This window comes from Culex quinquefasciatus, chromosome 2, assembly GCF_015732765.1.
Source record: "Culex quinquefasciatus strain JHB chromosome 2, VPISU_Cqui_1.0_pri_paternal, whole genome shotgun sequence".
NCBI classification, from domain to species: domain Eukaryota; kingdom Metazoa; phylum Arthropoda; class Insecta; order Diptera; family Culicidae; genus Culex; species Culex quinquefasciatus.
Window position 1 is genome coordinate 124,682,667 of NC_051862.1, and position 23,889 is coordinate 124,706,555.

A 23,889-nucleotide genomic window follows, 5' to 3' on the forward strand; every position below is an offset into this window, starting at 1 on the left:
CTCGATCGTGAGTCGAGAAATTACGATCGAATGCAATAATCACCACGCTAGTTTCGAGTAGGAATCTCGCAATCGAAAACGTCAAGGCTATGCTGTAGAGCGAATAATTTGATTTTGATTTGATTTGATATTTAACAGACAAAGAACTTTTTCATTTATTCGAACTCACTTTAAACTTGTGAAAACTGCTTTAACACTACGCAAAGAACGACTGCAAATACGCCAGCGTGGTCATGTGATCGCCCGTATTCTTCGCAATCCGCTCCCCAACGTCTTTGTCCTCCTTCAGGGCGATTTCCGCCCTCGCCGCATCCAGCTTCGTGTACGTCACAAACAAATCCGCGTTTGCCATCAGCCGTTGCGTCTTCAGATGGGCCTCGCACAGAATCAGCTCGTAGCTGCCCTTGTTGTCCTTCCGAGAGGTTCTGCCCCGGATCTGCGTCTCCTCTTTAACGTCCAGCGAGAAAAAGGTCTGAATCACGTGCACGCCACCGCTTTTCTCCACCGCCACGCTGGACTTGTAGTCGACGCCCCGTCCCATGCCGCGTGTGGCCAGCGTGACCGTTTTGGCAACGCCGGCCTCTCCAATCAGCACTTCCTGCTCGTCCTCGGCGGTATTTTCCGTGAGCACTTCCAGCCGATCGAGCTGGCCGCAGTACTGGGCGCGGAAGTTCTCCAGCAGGGCGTCGTTGTAGAAGAAGATAATGACGGCCCGTTTGGCTCCGATGGCGGCGTGGGCACGCGAGAAGATTTGGCCCATCCAGAACTGCTTGGAGGACAGGACGGTGAGGTTCTCCGCCGGGTTGAACTGCACGTTGCAACAGCCGAAGAACGACGGCATGAGCGACGATCGGCGAATGTTGTAGAGCCGCTCGATGGCCGCCTTTTCGTGGTGGTTCAGTGAGGTCAGCGTTCCGGTGACTCCCAGGATGAGCGGGAAGGTTTTGGGCAGCATGGCGTACGAGATGGGTCCACATGCAATGATCAGGTAGCCGTAGTTCTTAAGTTTGCTCACCATAGGCATAAAGTTGCGTTTCTTCAGCCGGAAATAGTTGAACATTGAGTGGTAGCTTGACACGGTTGAGGTCACGAAACGATCGCGGCTTCTGCACATTATCGCACCCATCTCGTTGAGTTTGAATTTGGCCCAGTCAAGATCGCAGTCTGCGACCGAGATGGCACATGTAATCATCAATTTTAGTTGCTCCGAAAAGAGCTTTCCGTTGGTGAACTGCTTTCTGGTGTACTTGTCTCCGCTATCGACAACCAACTCGTAAGACGATCTTCGGTAAAGGAATTGATCGAAATCTCGCTTGCTTTTGAAAGAGGGCGACGCAATGAACTCGTAAATACGCCTCTTCACCTGCGACACGTCTCGCATCCCTTGGGCATGGACCAACCTCCAGATTACCTCCTGAATTGTGTCCAAACCAGCTACCATAAGTCTTACAACTGGATGATAGCTACTTCCGTAGTATTCCTTCGTGAAGAAAACATCCACTTCGTCCATCAGAAGAACCGAGTTGTCTTTCACCTGTGCCTTGGGCTTACTCGGTAGCGCATGTCTTGGTTCCGAAAGTATCAAGTCACTCAAAATCGACCGCAGGTTCTTCGGTGTTCCATCAATCTCCGGTGCGATGACCGCGTTGGCCATATTGTTGAAGGTTCCGTACCGGATGGCGTTGCCGATCTCCAACATATCGTACAGATCGTCAAAGTCGGCCTTGTCTCTGTTCACCAGATATTTGTTGTAGCAAACCAGCTGAACCTGGTGGCCGGTTAGTGCGAGAACAGCCGCGATCATCGCCAGCACCAGCGATTTGCCCTGACCGGTCAGAACCTGGGCCAGGTGCTTGCCAACGCCGTCTTCAGCACGATCCGCACTCAGCAGCCGAAGCACGCACAAAATCTAAACGAAACAGCGTGACATTCTTCAAATGCGTGGTGATTATTGCATTCGATCGTAATTTTTCGACTCACGATCGAGATTTCTCGATAGTAAGAATACGACTTACCAACTCGTAAGACGATCAAATCTCGCTCTACCATTGACAAATTACGATCTTAATATTACTGTTGAAAAATTACGAGCGTGATTTGTAATACCATTTTTCTGAATATTTTTTTTAAAATTTAAGCGGAATATAAAAAAAAATCTATGATCAATTTTTGCACAATAACAAAATTTAAAAAAAACTTAATCAATGTCTTTCTAACTTTAAACAATTTAAAAAAAACTTCATAATTTAAAAAAATTTCAAAGGTTTTTAAAATTTTGAAAATGTAAAATTTTTGTAATGTTTAAACATTTTGAAACATGTAATTTTTTTTTTGATTTTTGCCTTCCTCACCTCACTGAGGCAAGGCTATAAAATCACTCGAAAAATGAACTTCTTAAATACACCTCCTAGATATACCTTCACGTATACCTATCGACTCAGAATCAAATTCTGAACAAATGTCTGTGGGGATGTGTGTAGACATGATTTTTTTTCCACACGATTATCTCAGAACTGGCTGAACCGATTTTGGCCGGATCCGCCTTATTCTGTTCGTTTTGGGGTCCCCTAAGACCCTATTAAATTTTATTCTGTTTAGTGAAGTACTTTTAAAGTTATGACACGAAAAAGTTTTTTTGTAGCTACAAAAAAGGGTGATTTTTGCATAACCTCAAAGGCCGGATCTTTTTGCCTACGCGCGAGAGTCGTGCAGCATGCGTATCGCCCGGTTGCCACATTAGGTCTATTCCCGTACTTGCAGAATTGCAGAATTTCTGCAGCTTCTGCAGAATTCTGCAGCCAGCATAAGTCACTTTTTTGCAGCACGTTCCCGTACTTTTCAGCTCGCTCTCTTCATCTCTCTCTATTGCAGAAATTCTGCAAGGCGAGAAGCCGCAAAACTTTTGCCTGGGTAGCGCGTTCCAATACTTTTTCTGCAATATTGTACACAGTTGAGTGGATTTACTCAAATTGGGTATAAATGTTTAATTTATATTTAAAAATTTAAAAATTATTTTATATTAATTATGAATAGGTAGAAAGTATTATTTTTATTATTACATTAGAAACAGTTCAACACTTTTACATTAGGTAAACAATTTTATAAATGAGAGTTGTAGGTACGTTTAACACATATAATTAAAAAAAATACGAAAAAGGTTAAATATACAAAGAATTATAAATACCTTTTTGAATAGCAGAAAAAAGTATTCAGTATAACATAAATAAATTATGGCTAGATGGCACATGGAAGAACAAGGATGACGCATCAAAATTAAAAAAAAAATCAAAACCTTTAAAAGATGGAAAAACAAAAATTTAGAAATTCGGAAATTAATAAATTTACAAATACAAATAATAAGAAAAATAATATTTTCACATAGAGAAACCTAAAAAAATAAATCAGATATCTTAGAAATTTAAAAAGCAAATATTTTTATCAGAAAAAAATCATAAATCACAAATTCAAAGCTAAAAAAGATAAAAAAAATCAAAAATATTGATCAAATCAAATTTTAAAATTTGAGTGTATCGAAAGTCTAGATTTTTAATAAAATTTATTTCAATTTTAAAGAATAAAAAATACGATGTGTAAACAACGAAACTTTTGTTTAAGCAAAAATATTATGTTCGTCAATTATATAACCTTGGGAGGTATTATACTTTGACAACATACAATCTCGCACAGTGATTGATTTCACCCAACTTGCAAATTTTATGTAAGCGTGTACTCAACATCCATCACAACAACTTGCAGTCACTTTTCAACAAGAAAGAGAAGAGAGAGCTCGCAGAAAAGTACGGGAACGGTTTTGCTGCAACTTCTATCTCTCTCATTGCAGAAGTTCTGCCTGATAGAAAAGTTACTTTTGTTGCAGAAAAGCACGGAAACGCTCTGCTGCCGATTTCGTGCAGAATTGCAGAATTCTGCAGTACGGGAATAGACCTATTGTTTCAAATGAGAGTCTGCATCTCTTCTTGAAAAAGTCTGTATAGATTATGAAACGAATCGTCGTCATGTCTCGATTACATGAACCTTTAAGTAAATAAAAAACTAATAAGACACTTAACACTTAGACTTATTAACTAAGTTGATAACTTAATAAAAGTAAAAATGTAAACGAATAATAATTACTCTCCGCACCGAGGTGTCGGCGGTGTGCGAGCAAAGTTCGCACCGAGGTTCGCACTCAATTCACGCGCTGAACTGTTGCAGACCTTTTTTTTACCAAACTGGCACCACTTGATTCTGAAATGTCAAATGTCAAAATTGAAGATTGTTTACGTGAAATATTTTGAAAGAACAAGGTCCGTTTCGACGATTTGGACGTGGAAGCGCTGCAAAGGCAGGAACGGTGCAGCAGGGTACCCTTTCTAATGGCCAGCTACAGCGGTTCGAGCACCTGTTGGTCGAGCAATTTGACGACGATGAGTTTCAGCAGGTGAGTGGATTCAAAACTACTTGCTCAATGCTAACTTTGGAATGCTCTTGGTAAAGTAGCTGGCCCGGAACGATTCACAACGCTGGCAGTTTCGAAGCTGGTCATTTTTTGCCCTGGGACAAGGAGGGCTGGGTGTGGAGCGTACCGACGGCGGCTACGGCCGGTTCAAAGCCGCGCTCGATCTGTTCGTGAGACTGGAAAATGCGATACCGATGTGAGTTTCACAGATAAAATAGAAGAACTGGAGAGAAACTAACTCGATTCCCGCGCTTCTACGGGTACGTATGTTCTATCGGTTGGTGCCGTCCGACGTGGAACGTAGTAGCAAAATGGGGCTTCGAAATCCCTGTAGCCTCGCCGGTATACATCTACTTGCTCCAAAGATGCCCAAGATGAGGGCCGACCTTTTTGCCGAAGCTGCCACTCAACTGCTCTGTTGCCTTTAAGGTGCCTTCAAGTCACTTGCGAGAATATCGGCTTGAATACAGCCGAGCGTGAGTTCTCCGTGTTCAGAGTGACCGTAGAAGGCAAGCGGTCAACCTTCGTCAGCAAGTGTTGCGAATGTTCCGCAAGTTGTTCCGTCCCCTCCCCGCTCAATCGCCTTGCTGCGTTTGCTGATGGGCAACATCAAGTACGATTGCTACGGACTGGCCCACTAAACGTTCAGATTCCTGTGGTACGGCAACAAGCGCTACTTCGCGATCTGCTAAAACCAGGATTCGAAAACCGCGACCTCCGAGAAAATCTTCCGTGACTTTATGCTAAACCTCTCCAATCCGATGGATGCCGGAAGATTTGTTCGACGTTGTGTAAATATCACGAGGTAATGTCAATCATCAGAAGTTTTTCCTTCCTCATTGAGAAATAAAGGAAGTTTGACAACCCTATCGAAAGTTATAAACACTTAGACTGCCTGTAGCGCGAAGTTTTATAATTGTTTCAAATTGCGAGCAGTTTTAAATTTTTAGAACTGGCGGAAATGAAACTATCGGCGCTCGCAACGCGCTGATCTAAATGTTGTTTCAAAAAAAATCTTTTAATGGTGTGCGTATGATTATCAACACAGCATCATAGTGTGTGTGTAAGAAAACGTGGATATCTCTATATATCTGATTTTTTTTAAACTGAGTTCTATTCCAGTTCCAAATCGTCTCACGTTTGAAACAAACTGGTCGAGCAGTTTTATTTCGGTTTCAAAATACTGCTCGAAAAATAAAACTGCAACTCCGCGTTGCAAGCAGTCTAAGATGTCAAAAGATCTTTGCGATGAGCCAGAAAGGTTGAACATATGACAACCCTATCATAAGTAATGAGCACGTGTCAATTATTTACTCTTATGAAGTCAGATCTCAGATAATTTGATAAAAAAGATGTCCGGCTTTCCGAAAATTATTTAAACTTTCGCTGGATAATTAGTTAGAAACCCTTTTCGATGTGCCTTCAATATTAAGGATTTGACAACTTTAACTCAAGCCAACAAACAAAAACAAAAAATCAGAAAAATTCCAAATATTTTTTTAACAACCTCTTACATGCCAAAAATTATTATCAACACAGGAAAACGCATTCTGTAATGCATGTTTATTTCCATTGAAATTAAAAAAAAAAAAAAAATGAAAACTTTTTTTCCAAATTATTTTTTGAGCCGATTTTGAATTTTGCAATGGCCTTACTATAAAAATGTGAGGAAGGCATCAACCACCTACAGGTGGATTAAGTAACGTTTTTTAAAATAAATTTTGTTTTTTTTTCAATTTTGGAATTTTTGAATGTTTTAAAAAATTTTAAACGTTTTAAGTTTTTGAATTTTTCTAAATCAGTTGACACCCTGGTTTGGAAGTGTAAACAATCCAGTTTTTCGCGGTGCTCTTTTTTCGATTTTTTTTCGTTGCTTACGGTACGGTCACCAGTGATTTGGCATCCTGTCGGACCAGGAGGTTTCCGCGGACACGGGAGTGCAAAATGCGACCGAAAAAACGTCGCAAACGGGCCAAGTGTTAAATGCGCAAAAACGTAAGCTCGACGACGACAATCCTAACCTCGAAGAGGAAACACCGCCCAAGAACCCGTACAACACCCGTTCGGCAAAAGCAGCGGCAGCGGCAGCAGCAGCAGCGGCAGCAGCAGCAGCAATGGACGAGGGAGACACTAGCAGTGATGGCGAGGGATCGGTGATTGTCGATGCAAGCATACCGATCAGCAACCAGTTCGACGGACTAGAGGACGAGCAGGGTGGCGACCAAAATTCGCTGCCGTCAATTCCAACAGCACCACCGGTGCTGAAAATCGGCGAACCAACCAAAGCGAAGAAGGTGCGAATTCCCCCCATCTCGGTGGTCGGTAAATCCACCCGGCAGCTGCGCGAGTTCCTGGGCAAAAGTAACATCGCGCAAACGGCATACAACATGAAGGCGACTAAGAGTGGCGTGCAACTGTTGTGCTCGGGTGATGACAGTTTCCGTGGTGCGGTTCGAGCTCTCCGGACTGCCAACATCGAGTTTCACACATACACGCCCGCGGCCGAACAGCCGATGAAAGTTGTCCTCTCGGGACTACCGGTGTACGATGTGGACGAGTTGGAAACTGAACTCGCCGGACTCGGCATCCACGTGTCCGAACTGAAGCTTTTCTCCCGGAAGGTGGTTGGGATGGAGGAGAGTGCGCTCTACTTGCTACATTTCCCGAAAGGTAGCATGAAATTAGCGGATCTGCAAAAGATAAAGGCCATTTTCAACATCGTTGTGAGGTGGCGGTACTTCGAACGCAAACCAACCGATGCCGTTCAGTGCCATCGTTGTCAACGTTTCGGCCACGGAATGCGAAACTGCAACCTGGCCGCACTGTGCGTTAAATGCGGCGAAAAGCATTTCTCGGCGGATTGCAGACTGCCGAACAAAGCTGAGCTCGCGAGGGCTGACAAAAGCGCGACGCGGGAGGCGATCAAGTGCGCGAACTGCAGCGGCCAGCACACCGCCAACTACCGGGGGTGCCCAACCAGGAAAAATTACCTGGCCAAGCTGGCCGAAAAGAAAGCCGAGCTCCGTAACGTGCAGCCCCCAACCCTGCGTCCCTTCCGCAACACCGTGCCGCACCACGGCAACCCCGGCAACAACTCAACGGCCGACACGTCGGCCATGACCTTCGCCGAAGCCCTGTCCCAAGGGAACAGCAACAATTCCAACAGTAACCTGTTCACCATGTCGGAGTTTCTCACCCTTGCGAGGGAAGTGTTCGCTCGGCTGAAAAGCTGCAAATCCCGACAAGACCAACTCGAGGCTCTCGTGGAGCTTACCGCCAAGTATATCTACAATGTCTAACGTTGTAGATAACTTGCGCGTGGCTAACTGGAACGGACGATCCGTTCACAACAAGAAGCTCGAATTTTTCGACTTTCTACTGCGGCACGAGGTGGACGTGGGAATCGTGACCGAAACCTGGCTACACGAAGAACTCGCCTTCTACCATCCAAAGTTCTCCTGTGTGCGCTTCGACCGCGACTCAGCCGATGCCGAAAGAGGCGGCGGCGTCCTGATAGCGGTTCGAAAGGGCATCGCGTATAAGGAACTCGACTTTTCGACCAAGGTCATCGAGACTGTTGGTATTTCCGTCAGCACGGCGGACGGAAACGTGCACATCACCGCAGCTTACTTTCCCGGTGCGAGACGCAGTTCGGTATGGACGCAATTCCGCCGCGACATCTCCACAATTACGCGTGGGCACGAGCCGTTCTTTGTTGTCGGTGATCTCAACGCTCGCCATCGTTCCTGGAACTGTGCTCGTGCGAATAAAGCTGGGACAATCCTGTGCCAGGAAGCAGCCAGCCGCAACTTTTTTGTTCATTTTCCTGACGCATTTACCTTCCACCCGTCGGGCCGCGGTCGGCCTTCAACGTTGGACCTGGCGCTGTCCAACAACCTGTTGGACATGACGAAACCGATCGCCCTGAACGAATTGTCGTCGGACCATCGGCCAGTGCTGTTTGACGTCAGTCTATCAGCCCCTGTCGAGCGGTCAACTCCAAAATTTCGCTGCTATGCACGTGCTGACTGGCCTCGCTTCCGAAGGGAGATAAGTGAGAAACTCGACCTGTTGAATCCCGAAATTACCACTCTCAATACGGAAGCCGATGTTGACACAGCTGTCGAGTTTTTGACCACAGTCTTGTTGGATGCGGAAGCCGTTTCAGTACCTGAAGTCCATCAACGAACCTACCAACCCGCTACGATCCCGGAAAACACCCGTAAGCTGATTGTGCTGCGCAACACGCGACGTCGTCAGTGGTACAGAAGACGGGACCCGATCTACCAGGACATCGTGTCGTCCCTGAACCGACGAATCCGAGAAGAATGCAACCAGGCAAACTTCAACAAGTTCAAGGAAACACTTCGCACGATGCACGATAATCGGGACACACTCTGGCGAATCACCAAGGCGCTGAGAAAGACAACCAAGTACAGTCCTCCTCTGCGCCAGGGCGACAATATCATCGCCTCCTCATCCGAGAAGGCACAACTACTGGCGGCAAGCTTTGCTCGTGCACACAACAACCAGATGCCAGATGATCCAACGACTGTGGCAGAGGTGAACAACTCCGTTGATTTCATCGATCGGACCCCGCTGGCGGACGGCCATTCGTGGCTGGTTCGTCCCAAGGAAGTGGCACAGCTCATCCGAAGACTCAAGGCCAAAAAAACCCCTGGCAAGGACCAATTGCGGAACATCGTGCTGAAGCGGCTTCCCCGGAAGGCGCACATATTCATTGCAAAAGTATTCTCCGCCTGTGTCCGACTCGGATACTTCCCAGCCGCGTGGAAACATGCGGTGGTGATAGGCATTCCGAAGCCAAACAAAGACGCCACAAACCCTTCGAACTACCGGCCGATCAGCCTGCTGCCAACCCTCAGCAAACTCCTGGAGCGGTTGATTCTGGGGCGCATCGAGCTACACCTGGAGAACACAAGGATTATTCCGGACGCTCAGTTCGGGTTCAAGCGAGGACACTCCACCAACCATCAACTCGTTCGACTTGTTAAGGAGGTGCGCGCGAACTTCGCGCGACGCAGATCCGCCGGTTTGGTGCTCCTAGACGTCGAGAAGGCCTACGATTCGGTGTGGCAAGAAGCGATCTTGCACAAGATGCACCGAGCTGACTTCCCGCTGTACGTCCTGAAGATTGTCCGCTCGTTTCTTCAACACCGCTCGTACCACGTTGCGGTGAACGGACACGTGTCGGACCGGCACGAAGTTCTCTACGGCGTCCCGCAAGGCGCTGTTTTAAGTCCTACGCTCTACAACATCTTCACGGCGGACCTAGCAATGATCGACGGTGTCAGCTACTTCCTCTTCGCCGACGACACGGGGTACCTCGCGTCGGACTCCGACCCGGTCATCGTAGTCACCAAGCTGCAAGCTGCTCAAAACGCCATCGAACGCTACCAGAAGAAGTGGAAGGTGAAAACAAACGCCGAGAAGTCCCAAGCGATATTCTTTACCCGAAAGCGAAGCCCACGCAACCTTCCCCGCAGGGAGGTGTCGGTGTGGGGTAGCGAGGTGCCATGGTTGGATGAAGTCAAGTATCTGGGGGCCTCCCTGGACAAGAAGCTGACTCTCGCCAAGCACATCCAGAACGCCACGATCAAATGCGGTAAGATCACCAAGATGCTCTATTCTCTCGTCAACCGGCGGTCCCACCTGGATATCAACTCTAAGCTGCTGCTCTACAAGACGGTGTTCAAGCCGGCGATGACGTACGGTTACCCGGCGTGGTACGACTGTGCCGCTTCCCACCGGAAGAAACTTCAAGTCAAGCAGAACCGGCTGTTGAAAATGATGCTAAACCTGGATCCTTTCCACCCGACTGACGACGTCCACAGGATGGCGAAGATGGAGTTTATCGACGATTGGCTCCAGCGAGTGCTACCGAAGTTCTGGATGGGGTGCGCCACCTCAGTCAATCCCCTGCTGCAGCGGTTGTCCCCTTGAGCTGTGATATTAGAATAAGTAACGCCTCCTTTCCTCTAACTATCCCACATCTATTAGCTATTTCGAAGGTTATTTTTGCAATTTTTTTCCTTCTCTGTCCAATTCGTTCTCCTTAGTAAGAGTAAACTCTCTCCCCATTAAGAACAAATCAGCTGTTGAAAGGTAGTCCATATCTCAGCTCAGGATAACAACTGCACCAATGTATTTGTTAAAGCAACCAAATAAATGAAATGAAATGAAATGAATTTTTCTAAATTTGTTATTTTGTTTTGACAGTTTTTAAAGTTTTTGAACTTTTTTAATTTTTTTGAAAAATCTCAAAAAAATTTAAAATTTAAATTTTTTTTTAATTAAAATTTTAAAAATTTTAAAAAAATTAAAATTTCAAATTTTTTAAAGGTTTTAAAAAAAATTTAAAGGTTTTATAAATTTCCAATTTTATTAAATTTTCAAAAATTTTAAAATTTAAAAACCTGAAAATTTCAAAAGTATAAAAAATTATTGAAAAAATAAAAAAAAATAATTAAAATTTATTTTTTTTAAATTATTTTTTTTTAAAAGTTTAAATTTTTTTTTTGAAATTTTGGAATACTTGAATTTTTTTAAACAAATACCTATCGAGATTTTTTCGATCGTCAGTCGTAATTTGTCAATGGTACCTAGATCGAGAAATTACGATCGAATGATCTCAATCTACTATCGATAAATCTCGATCGTGAGTCGAGAAATTACGATCGAATGCAATAATCACCACGATGATCATGGAATCGGTAAATCAACCTACCTGAATGCAGTGCGGCTTGAAGTACTTCCCGGTGCTGGACACGTCCGCGGAAACCGTGATGGACCAGACGGCGGCCACGCCGGCCAGGATCTTTGGCAGTTCCGTTAGCTTAAACTGCGTCGTCCAGCCGCTAAACAAGTTCGGCGTCGACGGGACGGACTCCCGCACCAACTTGGCCACCACACCGGCCTTGTCAAGATCTTCCTCCTCGCGGGCAGGTTCCGCCATGTACTGCACAAACTGATCGCTGTACTGCTGGTACGCTTGCTGGAGCATTTCCGCGCAGTGATCGCCCTCGCCGTTGAGTTCGTCGTACATCCGAAGGGCTTCCGCGATGCTCATCTCGTTCTGCTTGCGGATGTAGCAGAAAGATTCCTTGATCAGGGCGATTCGCTTGAGAAACTCGTTCAGCGATTGACTGTTGCGGACGACGTTGGAGAAAGGTTTGATGCTCTCGTCGAGGAACAGGTCGAACGAAACGTAGTCGGCTTGCTCGCGCAGGTACATCAGCGAGGATCGGATCGAGGAGAGAAGGACGCTGCAGGACACGATCTGGTCTGGTTCGGGAAGCAGCTTGTGCTCCAACTGAAAGAGGACGAGTTCGAGGAGGTTTGAGATGATGTCGATGATGTAGTGCTTGGGACAGGGCGCTCCGTCCAGCAGGAGGACGAAGAGCTGTTGGAACTTGATTGGTTCGAGCACGCGGTACGTCTGGTTGTCGGTGCCGGTCCATTTATGGTCGGCTAGCGGTTCGATGAGCTCCAGCCCTTGCACGGCTTTCATTTGCTTCTCCGGCAGTGCCTTGATCAGCCAGTCGAATGAAACGTCGTTCAGATCGATGAGGAAGTCGTTCAGCGATCGGAACAGGTCGACAATGTGTCCGACGGAGACGTTACTCTTGCGCAACGCGTCGAGCACGATCGTGAGCAGCTGCTTCTTTATCTGTTCCATCCGGGCGAGGGAGTTCTTTGCCGGAATGTTCTCGATGATTTCGCACCGGTTCTTCCAGTATTCGCTGAACACGTCGATCAGATCGCGGAAAAAGTTAGCCGATTCCGACCCGACCATGATCCGGTTGATGGCGTCCAGCTGGGATTGCAGAATTGGCTTGTCCTCGCTGGAACGGGCTCTGTCCGAGTTCACAAACGGACAAGTCTGCACGATGAACCGGCCGGTGTTGTGCGTAATGACCCGGATCGTCTCCATCTGCTCGACGGTGGCTTTGCTGACCAAATGCACAAACGATTTGAGGATTTGCTCAAACATTTCCAGATTGTGGTCGGTCTCCGGCAGAACGTGCTGCAAGACATCATCCAAAAGGCAGAACCAGACGTAGAACTCGTCGGCGGTTCCAAGCGGATTTTGCTCGACACGTCCGATAAACCACCGAATCGGTCGCATAATGGTGTCCATCCTGGACGCCTTGGCGGAATTTCCCTCCAGCAACAATCGACTGGGTTTGTATGCGAACAGTTTTGTATTGTTCGTGGCCGGATCGAAGTGCTTCAGCAAACGCATGACAAAGTAGTACTCCCGCTGGAGACATTTCGTCAGCGGCGTCTCCGACTTCCACTGGATCATCGAGTTCAACGAATGCCACCCGTTGCGATCGCTCTGCAGCAGCTCCCCAGGATTGTGATCCGTCCGGCTGGCAATCTCCAGTATCAACTCCTCCAAGCTTCGACACAGCGAGAAATACACCGGATTCACACTTCCAGCAGCAATCGCCTGTCCCACCTTGAACGATCTCACCCGACGAATCCATCGCTCGGCAAGATCCGCCAGTGGTTTCCCAAAAATCTCCTTGTTCAGCACGTTGTCCAGGTCGTGGAACGTCTTCACATCGCTGTCGTGAATCTGCAGAACCAGCCGCTGCGGAACGTTCTTCAGATGCTGGCCCAGATAGGGCGGTGCCATGGCCAGCAAAGATTCCGTGCGATTCTCGACGACCACCTGGGAAAAGTGCTTAAGAGTTGCTTCAAGATCTTCGCTTGCGTTCAAGAACCTTCCGTGAAAACGCGCCAGAAATCGATTCCGCCGTTCCGTTGTCACCTCCACCTGGTGCAGCGCGGAAGCTTGTTCCCGCAGACGCTCCGATACGGCCGTACTTCTCATGAGCAACTCACAAAGTCAATGTATTTGAGATTAGTCGATTTTTGCACGATGGCCAACAGATTCAACGCTTCCGCTGGATCCTGCGGCGATCGCTCCCGAATATGGTCGATGCTGGCCAGCAGCCCGGCCCGAAGTTGATCCCGTCTCGCCATGACCTGGTCCACCAAGATCTGATCAATTCGAAGCTGCCTGAAATTCACAAGGTTTCATCAAACTCAAACTCTTTCCTGAAAACCGCTCAAAAAACCCACCGAAAAAGTGCCGTCACGGCTTGGTTAAAGCTGTTCGCTTGCAGCACCGGTCCCACGTGCATCAGCTCAACCCTGGCCACGAAGCTGTCGTCCACGAGCAGCAGGCAACCCTCGTTGTGCAGTCGAATCTCCAGCGCGGACTGCAGGATCCGTGCCGAACAGCCGAGCTGGCTGACCTTCACCGGCAGCGCCGAAACCAGCGCGATGAACTCCAACCCGTTTGGACTCCGAAAGGTGATGTCGGCGGTGCGGTGTGTCCGCTCCGATGGTGGCCGAACATCCGGTTTCAACGTTTCATCTGTTTCCGCCAAGACAAACTCAGGTTCCCCTCCCTCACGTATGTACAGTCCGGCGATCGCCTCCAGGATTTCGTCGGCGATTTCCGCCGGAGGTTTTTCGTACAGCCGGGCGATCGCCTCTAGACAGTCATCATTCGACGGTTTTTCGGTCAGTTCGAAAAGGGCGCCTATCGCCTCCAGAATTTCGTCATGCTGGTTCTGCCCTCCGCAAGGGTCCTTGTCCGCTGGGACCGTACTGGCCATGCTTCTAGTAAGCTCACTTTTGTCGCTGAATAAAATGACACAAAACAGTACAGAATATGATGCTATCCATCCGGATATCGGAACAACTACGTTGATTCCGAGCGGTTCCGAATTTGTTTTGCTTTGTTGAGCAATTTCGCGCGCTCATTTTGACATTTCGTAACGGCTCTCAGGATTATATACACGCACGTTCAAAATCACTCAGTTTTCGTCAAAACCGAACCTACTCAGAAATGAGTAAAGGGGGCATCTGTCAGATTTGAGTGAATTTCACTAAGATCTGGGTGAATATCACTCTGTTTCCGTGGAATTCTGAGTGAAATTCACTCAAATCTGACAGATGCTCCCTTTACTCATTTCTGAGTAGGTTCGGTTTTGACGAAAACTGAGTGATTTTGAACGTGCGTGTAAAAGCGAGTTTTTTACACAGTGCACTGAAAGAAAGGCACATAGCAATATCACATGTTTCACACGTGAATCTGCCCCATACTACTTTCCATGTGAATGTCACGTGCAAATCACTTGGAAAATTTTCATGGCGCGACTCGGTAAATTCAAAAGCAAAACACGCAGCCCTCTGTCACTGCCGCCATGTTTATGAAACCAAAATATTCAATGACGAACATCAAGCAAACAAAGAAGAAAGCGAAGGTTTCTACTGTCAGATTTTGAAAAATACAGTAACAACATTTCAAAAGGGCGAAACCTACGATCCTGCCATTTCGGGAAAATCAACATTCAAAATTTTGCAATTCCGATCAATTCCTATTTCCATAAAAAAGCATGAAAACCATCAATTTTGTCAAAACGTAATAGAAAATATCAATAATTTCATCATAGAGAGCAATTTGAAATTAATTAAGGTGTTTTTGCTATTAAAAAATGAGAAAAACAAATTACGCCTTTTTAAAGAACGTGCCTCCATTTTCGCCCCACCGTATTCGCCACCCACTCAACCAAAACAACGGTTTAGCCCGTCAGGTTACGCCGCAAAGCAAAAGTAAACAACAGATTCGCCCTTTTGTTTTTTGTTCATTTTTCGGGTTTTTAAAGAAAAAAGTGGTGAAACAACTATTTTATCATTGTGAAACGTTACAGTCAGTGATAATACAGTGATATTTGCAACCTCAGTGATAAAAAATTGGTCTAGAAAGCCTTCAGAAGGAGTCCGATTCAGGCCAAGAATCGTTGAGCCAGGATACACCGTAAGTAGCAAGTTGGTTTGACGATGTGGTCTATATTGAAGTGACGTTCCTTGGGGTGTCCCCGCCGGAAGTGGGAGACATGGCACCTGACGACTAGGCCACCCCGCGATTCCTCCTAAACCTCCCTACACTAACTTTTTGTCCTGCAACTGCTAGACCCAGAATCCTCGGATGTTCCAAGAACCAGTAAATTATGGACCTTCATATCTAGATTGTGAATCCAGACCAGATCCGATACTACAATAATTGAAATTAAAAAGTTATGTATTTAGGATCATACAAATCTGTGTTTGTTGTGGAATTGTGGTCAGAGACATCAGAAACATACATTTTGATCCATTTTGAGGATTGTCAGGTTAAAATTCACTAAATTATAACGAAAATTTGGTGTTTCTAAATATACGTCGGAACTTGCAGAAAACACTACATTCGCCCCTCGTGATTGGATGAAAACACAAGGGCGGAAACTCAATTTGGTTTGTTTTGATTGATGTTGTTGATTAGCCCTTTTGTTTTTTGCTTGTATTTTCGGAATTTTGTGATGATGGAGGGTGTTTTAGGATCAGTTTTGTTCGCTTTATATGATTCTGACAAAAACTCAGTTTGTTTACATCTGAGGGTTTCGCCCTATTGAAAAGTTGTTACTGAATAAACAAAGTACACAGACGTTTCTTAAAAAATCGAGCCAAACATTTCATTAGGGCACAAAAGCAAAAACCGCGATTCGAGAAAATCGCTTGCAAAAAATGGACAACTTGTTTCAATTCCTATTAAAGAAATAAGCTTGACTGATGGTATTTTTACTAATGATTCGATAAAACACATCATTATCCCCAACTCTGCTTTACTGCTTCTTAATTTATGTTGATTTTCACAATAAAACTCATAATTTTAAAAAATCTCGTTATTAGGCCCTTTTTGCTTTCCAACTGCTGTTCATAATGGGCCCTTTCTAAATGCAATTTCGAAGAGAACTAAAAGGGCACTAAAGCGCTATCACCGGATTGTTGCTTTGAATGATGTTTATGGGCCCTTTTGTTTAGTTAGAAATAATGAGGAATTCAGTGGAAATTTTGATAATTGGTGAAGTTTTGTGATTGAATGGTGTAGATAAGGTATGTAAAACATAAAAATTCTTCAAAAGTGTACTGAACAGCAGCCACGGGTCCGTATGAAATAGTGTATTTCGATGATTTTTTTTCTGCAGAAATGCTTGGTGAAAAGTAAACCAAACTTTGCTTTGAAGTGAATTAGAGTTAAGAATGTATGAAAAGTTCACTTTATAACACAAAAAGTTCCACAACTACGAAAAACTAACGAAAAATAAAAGGGCACATTTGAACTTTTATTTTGGGTTTGGAGTAAAAATTGTTATGTGCCCTTTTGTGTTTTTGATTTTTTCAATGGTAAATTGTTTGCTATCAATCTGATTCTTGGAGGGCATGTAGGGAGTGTACTAATGAGTGGAATAGTGGAATAATCCCGAATGTTTACGTTTTGGTTTTGTGCCGAGGGGGATGACACTCCCGAGATGAGCTCGCGATTCAACTGCGATTACCTTCGATGAACGCGATCTGCCACGATTGCCAAGAATGAGCGCGATCTGGCACGATTTCATCGCGATGTGAGCGCGATGTAGAAAAATCGCGCGATGTCAGCTGTACACTGCTCGAATGAATTTGACAGCAACCAAATGACAGATCTGGCTGAAAATCGATTCGAGCAGTGGAAGAGCAAAACAAAATAAACACGTGGCTGTTGGAAAGAAATGGTCCTTCCGAATTTCTCGTTCAGCGAGGACAACCGAAAGCCCGCCATGAAGGAGAAGGACGGCGGCTGCGAGAATTTCCCTGAAGAGCCAACCGAATATGCTGCCGCCACGACGTTTGCCGCCGACAAAGACCAAGCCGGAATTACCCCTGTGAATGGCGAGGAAGTCGCCGTTGTCGATTCTCCAGTCCAACGACATCCCATGTCGACGCTCCAGATGAGGTCCCCGTGCCGGAAGTCGTCGCGGAAATCGCAGTTTTTGAGCCCAAATACAACCCGATCCCCTGCCTTGTAGGCATGCTCCTTTTCCCCAGGTTGTCGTGTTCGCAGAAGCTTCCAGACTACGATCCCGTTTCCGATGGAAGTAGCAGTGGTATCTCGGGAAGTAGCAGCCCGGCCAGAAGCAGTTCGAGTATCAGTATCAACAACAGAATTGGTCCGACTGTACCGCTTGGAGAAGCTGTAACGGTGGCCACGGCTGGTGGAAATAGCAGCAGCATCAGTTCCGAGCACGAGAACCTGCTCAACCAGCTGGCCCTGAACATGCTTTACAACCAAAATGTGCTGCAACGGTTCATGATGAACCCTCCCAAGTCACCACCGCTCAGTTGCTCGGCCACTAATCCGGACGGGCCGTCGTCGCCACCTAGTGGTAAAGAACTGCCCAACATTGAGGACACACACGTGCTCTGTTGCTGCAAGCTCGGCGCTACTTGACTGTCGTAATTAACATTCTCGCTCTTCTTCTTGTTTGCACACTTTTCAGACGCCGAACTGGTCGATCTGTTGCGAATCTTCTTCGAGATCATGCACGACTTCCGGTCAGACCTACTGCCCACGCCCACGCTAGTTTGTCCAGTTTTTTGCACCAGTACGTGCCCAATATCATTCAGCACAAGGCTGGAGCGCACGAAATAAAGAACGACTCGGAGAACGGAACCATGTCGGAGTGCATCGACGAAATCTACCCTATCTGAACTAGTCGCTCGAGACGTTCAACCTGGAGGACAGATTGGTGGTGGCGGTGGATCGCTCGTGGCTAACCATCTACAACTACGAGTGGGTCGAACGCATCAACGCACTCAACGGTTGCACTAACATCCCAATTACCCTGCAGGTAAGCAAGTCGACACTGTAATAATCTCGCTAAATCTAAAAACGATTCTTTAAAAATCATTAGGAAATGGCGGGCAATCTCAGCTGTAGGCGTACGCGTACGTGAACCTAACCGGCATGAACTCGTTCTGCAAGACGCGTTGGGCCGGCAACCAGAACCAGCTGGTGACGTCAGGGAAGTCGTCGCCAATCGAAGACGACCTGGCCTACGCCGAACAGTGTGATTTTCGGCAGGTAGTGCCCGCGGCTGGCCATCTGATGACATTCGACCCGAACCATCAGATCTCGGACAAGCTTCAGCTGCGGAGTCGCTCGAGAGGATGGTTCGTCGAAGGTGACGGACGGCTCGCAGCAAACCATCTACAACTACGAGAGGTTTGAGTAAAATCTAAAATAAAATTTGTTTTATCAAATAAGCGTTTTAAAAATTAAACTTTAAGCGGGGCCAAACCCATAACTACTTTCAGCAGTACAGCGAAACAAACCGCGGAACGTTCGCCGTTGACCAACCTCGACGATCTGGACAACAAATTCCTGATGCTCGCGCAGTGCGTCAACACCGTCTACACGGAGGCCGTTTTCCAGAGCTTCTCCTGCGACCTTCTCCACTACCTCAAAGACATCCCCGATAGGTGCCGCGAAATCTGGGTCAAATTTGACACCCAACTCTCCCAAGGCTTATTCTTATTGTTACCAAAGAGGACAAACTACCTAAAAAAGGTAAAATAATTGCAAACAGAAGAAGCTCCTCTAGTCGTGGAAGATGGACTTAACTGGGACCGAAGGCGTACACCATCGACCGGATGTCGACAAGATTGCCGTCTTGTACGCCCTTGTGAACGAGATGGAAGGTCTTACCTGTAACCTCCTGGCGCAAATCTATACCATGACTTCAACCTGATTTATTTCATCTTCAGATTACTTCCGACGAGGGAATCATCCTGAATAGCAGCGCCCGAACCATCAGGATGGAATCAATCGCCAACATCGGCAAGAGGGTCGGCTTCAACGTGAATTAATATCTGTACGATACCTTTTAATTTCGTGTATTTATTGTCAACTTGTTAAATATTATTATTTATTTTCAATAAATATTGCGGTCGGTGACCCCGTGCTATCACGATGGCGCCACTCTGGAGGGCCTGGTCGCGTTAAATCAAGTTGAACTTGGCCAGGGAGCGACGCTTGTAAGATGTTGTTTGGAGCTTTGAGCAATTACTTTTCGCAACACGTTGAACAGGTGTTTCGGCAAAGTTCTCAGTCAACTTAATTAGAATTCTTAAACGGAATTCAATTTGAATCGTTTACAAATTCCATTTCAAACGCAACAAAGTGTTCCGTTTACGTACCGATTCTTGCGTTTAAAACGGAATTCGTAAACGATTCAAATTGAATTCCGTTTAAGAATTCTAATTAAGTTGACTGGGAACTTTGCCGAAACACCTGTTAAACGTGTTGCGAAAAGTAATTGCTCAAAGCTCCAAACAACATCTTACAAGCGTCGCTCCCTGGCCAAGTTCAACTTGACCACCACACCTGAACGGGGCTAGCTTCCGGTGGATCTTCCTACCCACAGGGTGTATCTTCACTTTCATACGCATCCGTCACGATGTAGACCAGTTGCTGCTGTTGCGGTTTTATCCAAACCGTTGATGATGAGTGAGTTGCGCGCGAGAATAGCAATTTAGTCGTCCCTGATGGCCCGCTTCGCTATTCGCAGCCGGGGGCTTTGCTCGGGAACACTTTGCCGCCGTTTGGGGGTGTTTTGGATTTTCTTGAGCGTCTCCGCGGGAATCCACTACGAAGTCGACGTCCTTGGCGTTGGTCCGGTTTCTTGCACACAGCCGGAGGTTGCTTGCGCTTGCCGTACGAAACGAGGAACTGCTGGCTGAGGACTAGCAGCGGCCAAGAACACGTACAGGAAGAACGTTTCGCCGTCCAGGCCCTCGACGACCTTGATGATCGAGACGGTTTCGTTGAAGACGGCTTCCGAGAACTGGTTGCCGCTGGCACCTCGGTAGTTCAGCGCAATGTTAAGCCCGAACGGACGTCCGGCGAACGATTCCAACGGAAACAAGTACAAAATGGTCGCCTCGTGGCTGAGCTTGATTTCGTGGTTGTACGCGATGCCAGAGAAGTTCTGGATTAAGTAGTTTAAGTCCATCCGACAGCGGAACGAAGCCTGGACTGTTTCCATAATAAAATCGTTTGTTGGCGAATCCGTCCAGGAACTTAACCGGGTAGTCGGCCGGAAGCGCAAACTGCGAACCAGACCTAGCGGAGTATAGAGGACTGGTAAACAACAGGAACTATTGGCGTCGCGAGATTTCGGTGTTTCCGGCCAATCGTCCGTCTCCTCAACCTTTCCCGTTACCGACGCGTCCTCTCCCTCAACCTACCTCCGTGTTCAACCCATCCTCGGCGGCGTGGGCCATCAACCGGGAACCACCGTCCACGGTGAGCAGAACCACGTTAATTGCTAGTGGAGGGGTCGCTATTCGCGGTTTTGAACTCAGCTCCGACGGGAGGATGAAACCGAATGGCCAATCCGTTCGCAATGAAGCTGACCTCCGTGGACTGTTGTGCTACGACTCGGACTGCGGCGGTGGAAAAGAACGTAAATTAACTTGGGGTTAGTTTGGTTTTTTCGTTATTTATATTGGCCACTTACCCAAAAAGTTCAAAAAATGCTTATAAAATTTAATTTAATCTTTGTTTGTTTTCATTTTTGACTGCTCGAATACATCAAAATAAGCAATTGTACAGTGCAGCTAGTTTGACGGAAAACTGCAAGAAAGAATATTTCATGGCAACCCTGACTGCATGAACAAGAATTTTCATTCGAGCACGATCTGACCACGATGAGCACGATGAGCGCGATCTGGCGCGATTTGCCGCGATTAGCAAAAAACAACCGCGATGAAGGGGCGATGAGCGAATAAGGTGGAATTTGATGCGATTTGGTGCGATTTCAAGCAAAACATTGTAAAACGTCCAATCACATTTTTCAAAACATTGAGAAAAACGAGGATGAAATTTGCGGTTAGTTTTTCAATTCCTATTTCGAACATAATTTGCCAATTCTGATTATTAATCAAATAAAAAGCATAAAACTAGATGTGTTATGCTTCCTCATCTTCAATTTTATGCAAAAATGTGTTTTTCCCGGGAAAAGTAATGAAAAAAATACATTGGCCTGAACAAAAGTTATCAACATGCCGGATCGGATTTAGCCCTTTGCGATTTACAGCCTTTGTAAACATTTGCGTGTTTCATTTTCCATGTGGGTCCTATGGCAAACGTCCAAACACGATGGCAGGCTTTGTTTTTGTTGTTATTTTGTTTTTTGGCCTCGCAGGCCAAACCAAAACAAATTGTTCTTTCGTGTTGGGCCTTTCGTGTTTCGTGTTGGGCCTTTGTAATCAACAATATTTTTTCGCTCGTTTTTGTAAATTTTACAGTTAATGTCGCGTTTTTCATACATTGTCTGTTATACATTGAGTTTTCCTGCATTTCAAAAGGTAAGTTCAATATTTTAGCACAGTTTTCTGTGTGGTATAAGTGATTTAAAGTACACAATAAAGTTCTGTTTTACAGGAAAATGCTGGATACTTGGATGGCTAAAAAGCCCACAAACTCAGACGATTTTGACCGGAAGGTGCTCCAGACATGCTCGGAACTAGGGTGAGGACAACACGGTGTTGCTAACACCCAGAGTGGCCTTCTTAGAGGAAACAGCTTAAGGCATCTGTGGAAGGAATATCGTCCGATTTCGATGGAGGCGTAGGAACCAAGCTACCAACATAAATGCTGCCAAATTGCATGGCCATCTCCGCCGAATCTTTATGTTGCCTACGGGTCGATGGCACCGACGACTTGACCGGCCACCACCCGAGAGGGAGGGGGTTCTTTCTGTGCGAAAGTTCTTATCAACGGGTACATTCATCGGAACGAGATAGCGACACGGAATAGCAAACAGGAGAAATGGACTAACAGTGTCTTCAAGTGATGGTTTTATCCGTTTTATCTAATAAATTTATGTAAATTTTATGTTTTTTCGTTTATGTTTGTTTTCAAAACCAGACAATTACTGGAATCATAATGACGCACGTCTTGATGGTGTAGGAATTGGCCAGAAATACTAGGGAATTTTTGTTTGATTAAATCTCTGAAAGTGGAAGAGTTCATTCGTTGATTGGAGACGTCGCGGATGGTGTTGGAACGAGGTTGGCGGTTGCTGACCTGTACCGAAGCTTGTATCGGCCACCGCTGCTTACGGTAGCAGATTCTCATCGAATGCTGCCTTTATCGGTTCTTCGCCAACAGCCTCCTACTACTCGTCGGAGCAGTCACAGCACCCTGGGTTTACGATCGCGCTCGAGGCCAGCATACTATTGTTTCGAACTCTAACGCATCCGCCGCTCCGGATCCGGCGATGTTCCGGCGACGTAGTGTTGGCGCTCGTGTCGTTGGCCTCGCTCATGTGGCCACTACCGTTATCGTCATCAGCACTTGACACCGTTCGAGTTGTAACGGGCGTCGTCGGTTGGGCTGATTCCTGGCGTAGCCGTTGGCGGGGGTAGATTCACCTGGTGCACGTCGTTGCTGCCGAAGCGGGGCGTATAGTTGACGTGGGGCCGCAGGTTTTCCTTCGTGAAAGAAATGAAGAAGTAGGGACAGTCAGGATTGAGGTGCTGCTGGGTTTTGGGATCTAAAGACAAATATTGTATTGGAATCTGCACTTTCAAAATTGTCCACTCACCCAATCCCAGCTATTCCGCACACCTCCCCCGCTGCTACCACCCGGTGGACGAAGCCGAGATGAAATGGAACGCACCATGCCATCCAGCCAGCGCAGGTAGGACTTTTAAGCTGGCGCGCGAACTGTTCGGAATTCCGGTGTTCACGTTGATTAGCTTGATAAGGTCGTCCTTGTCAACGCAGCCGGAAGTAGTATGTGTCCCGTGGCCTCGCACTGCATTGCTACTCCGTTCAGTCCCGGCAGCTGGATGTTTCGTACAAATTTAAAACAAAGGGCCATTCTTTGTTTCGGTGTTTGTTTTGAAACACATTGTTTTTGTCCCTGGGTCAAACACGATTCCAAACCAAAACAACCCAGTTTCCACAATGGCCCTTAGAAGCAAAGGGTCTATGAGGATTTTGAAAACAAACAAGATATCGTTGACTTTGGCCTTTGGTAAAATAGATGTTTTTTCATAGAAAAATCATATTTTTCATAGTTTTCTCGATGTGTAGAGATAGTTTAACACTCTTAGCATCGTTTGCAAGAAAAATGTGTTTTGTTTACATTTTTGACTTAGGACCTTTTACATTGTTTTGCTTGATTTTAATCAAATCGCGAAGTGTCATCCCCCTCGTTTTGTGCCCTAATGAAATGTTTGGCTCGAAATGTTCTTTTACTCATGTTACACTTGCTGCATGACCAGGACTCTTTAAAGAATGTCGATTTTCCCGGTCGATTCGGATTTTTCCTCTAAATGGAGCACTTTCATTCGAGCAGTTTTTGTTTTTTTCTACAATGTATTTCTTATTCCATTGGTTAAAACTACTCCTGCTTCTCCGGTTGCTCATCCCGCCATCCGATTCAAGAGCTCCTTCGACTCCGGCCTCATACACACACATTATATTTCCGGAAATCTGCCCAATATAAACAGGACCACTC

At 46.2% G+C, this 23,889-nt stretch overlaps 1 protein-coding gene, 1 long non-coding RNA gene and 1 pseudogene across 2 annotated transcripts; 1 reads left to right on the forward strand and 2 right to left on the reverse strand.

Annotated features, from left to right (window-relative positions):
* Positions 1-130: 130 nt before the first annotated feature.
* LOC6051455 lies at positions 131-12,639 on the reverse strand. The gene is made up of 2 exons (XM_038256984.1): positions 11,208-12,639; positions 131-1,909 (listed from the first exon to the last, which is right to left on the reverse strand). The coding sequence occupies exons 1-2, from the start codon at positions 12,618-12,620 to the stop codon at positions 197-199; spliced, it is 3,126 nt and encodes a 1,041-aa protein (XP_038112912.1). The 5' UTR covers positions 12,621-12,639; the 3' UTR covers positions 131-196.
* Positions 12,640-19,916: 7,277 nt separating this feature from the next.
* On the reverse strand, positions 19,917-20,641 carry LOC119766304 (annotated as a pseudogene).
* An 804-nt stretch (positions 20,642-21,445) lies between these two features.
* LOC119767433 lies at positions 21,446-22,256 on the forward strand. Its single transcript, XR_005277512.1, has 2 exons — positions 21,446-21,727; positions 21,804-22,256. It is a non-coding gene; the product is annotated as an uncharacterized LOC119767433 (long non-coding RNA).
* Positions 22,257-23,889: the final 1,633 nt, after the last annotated feature.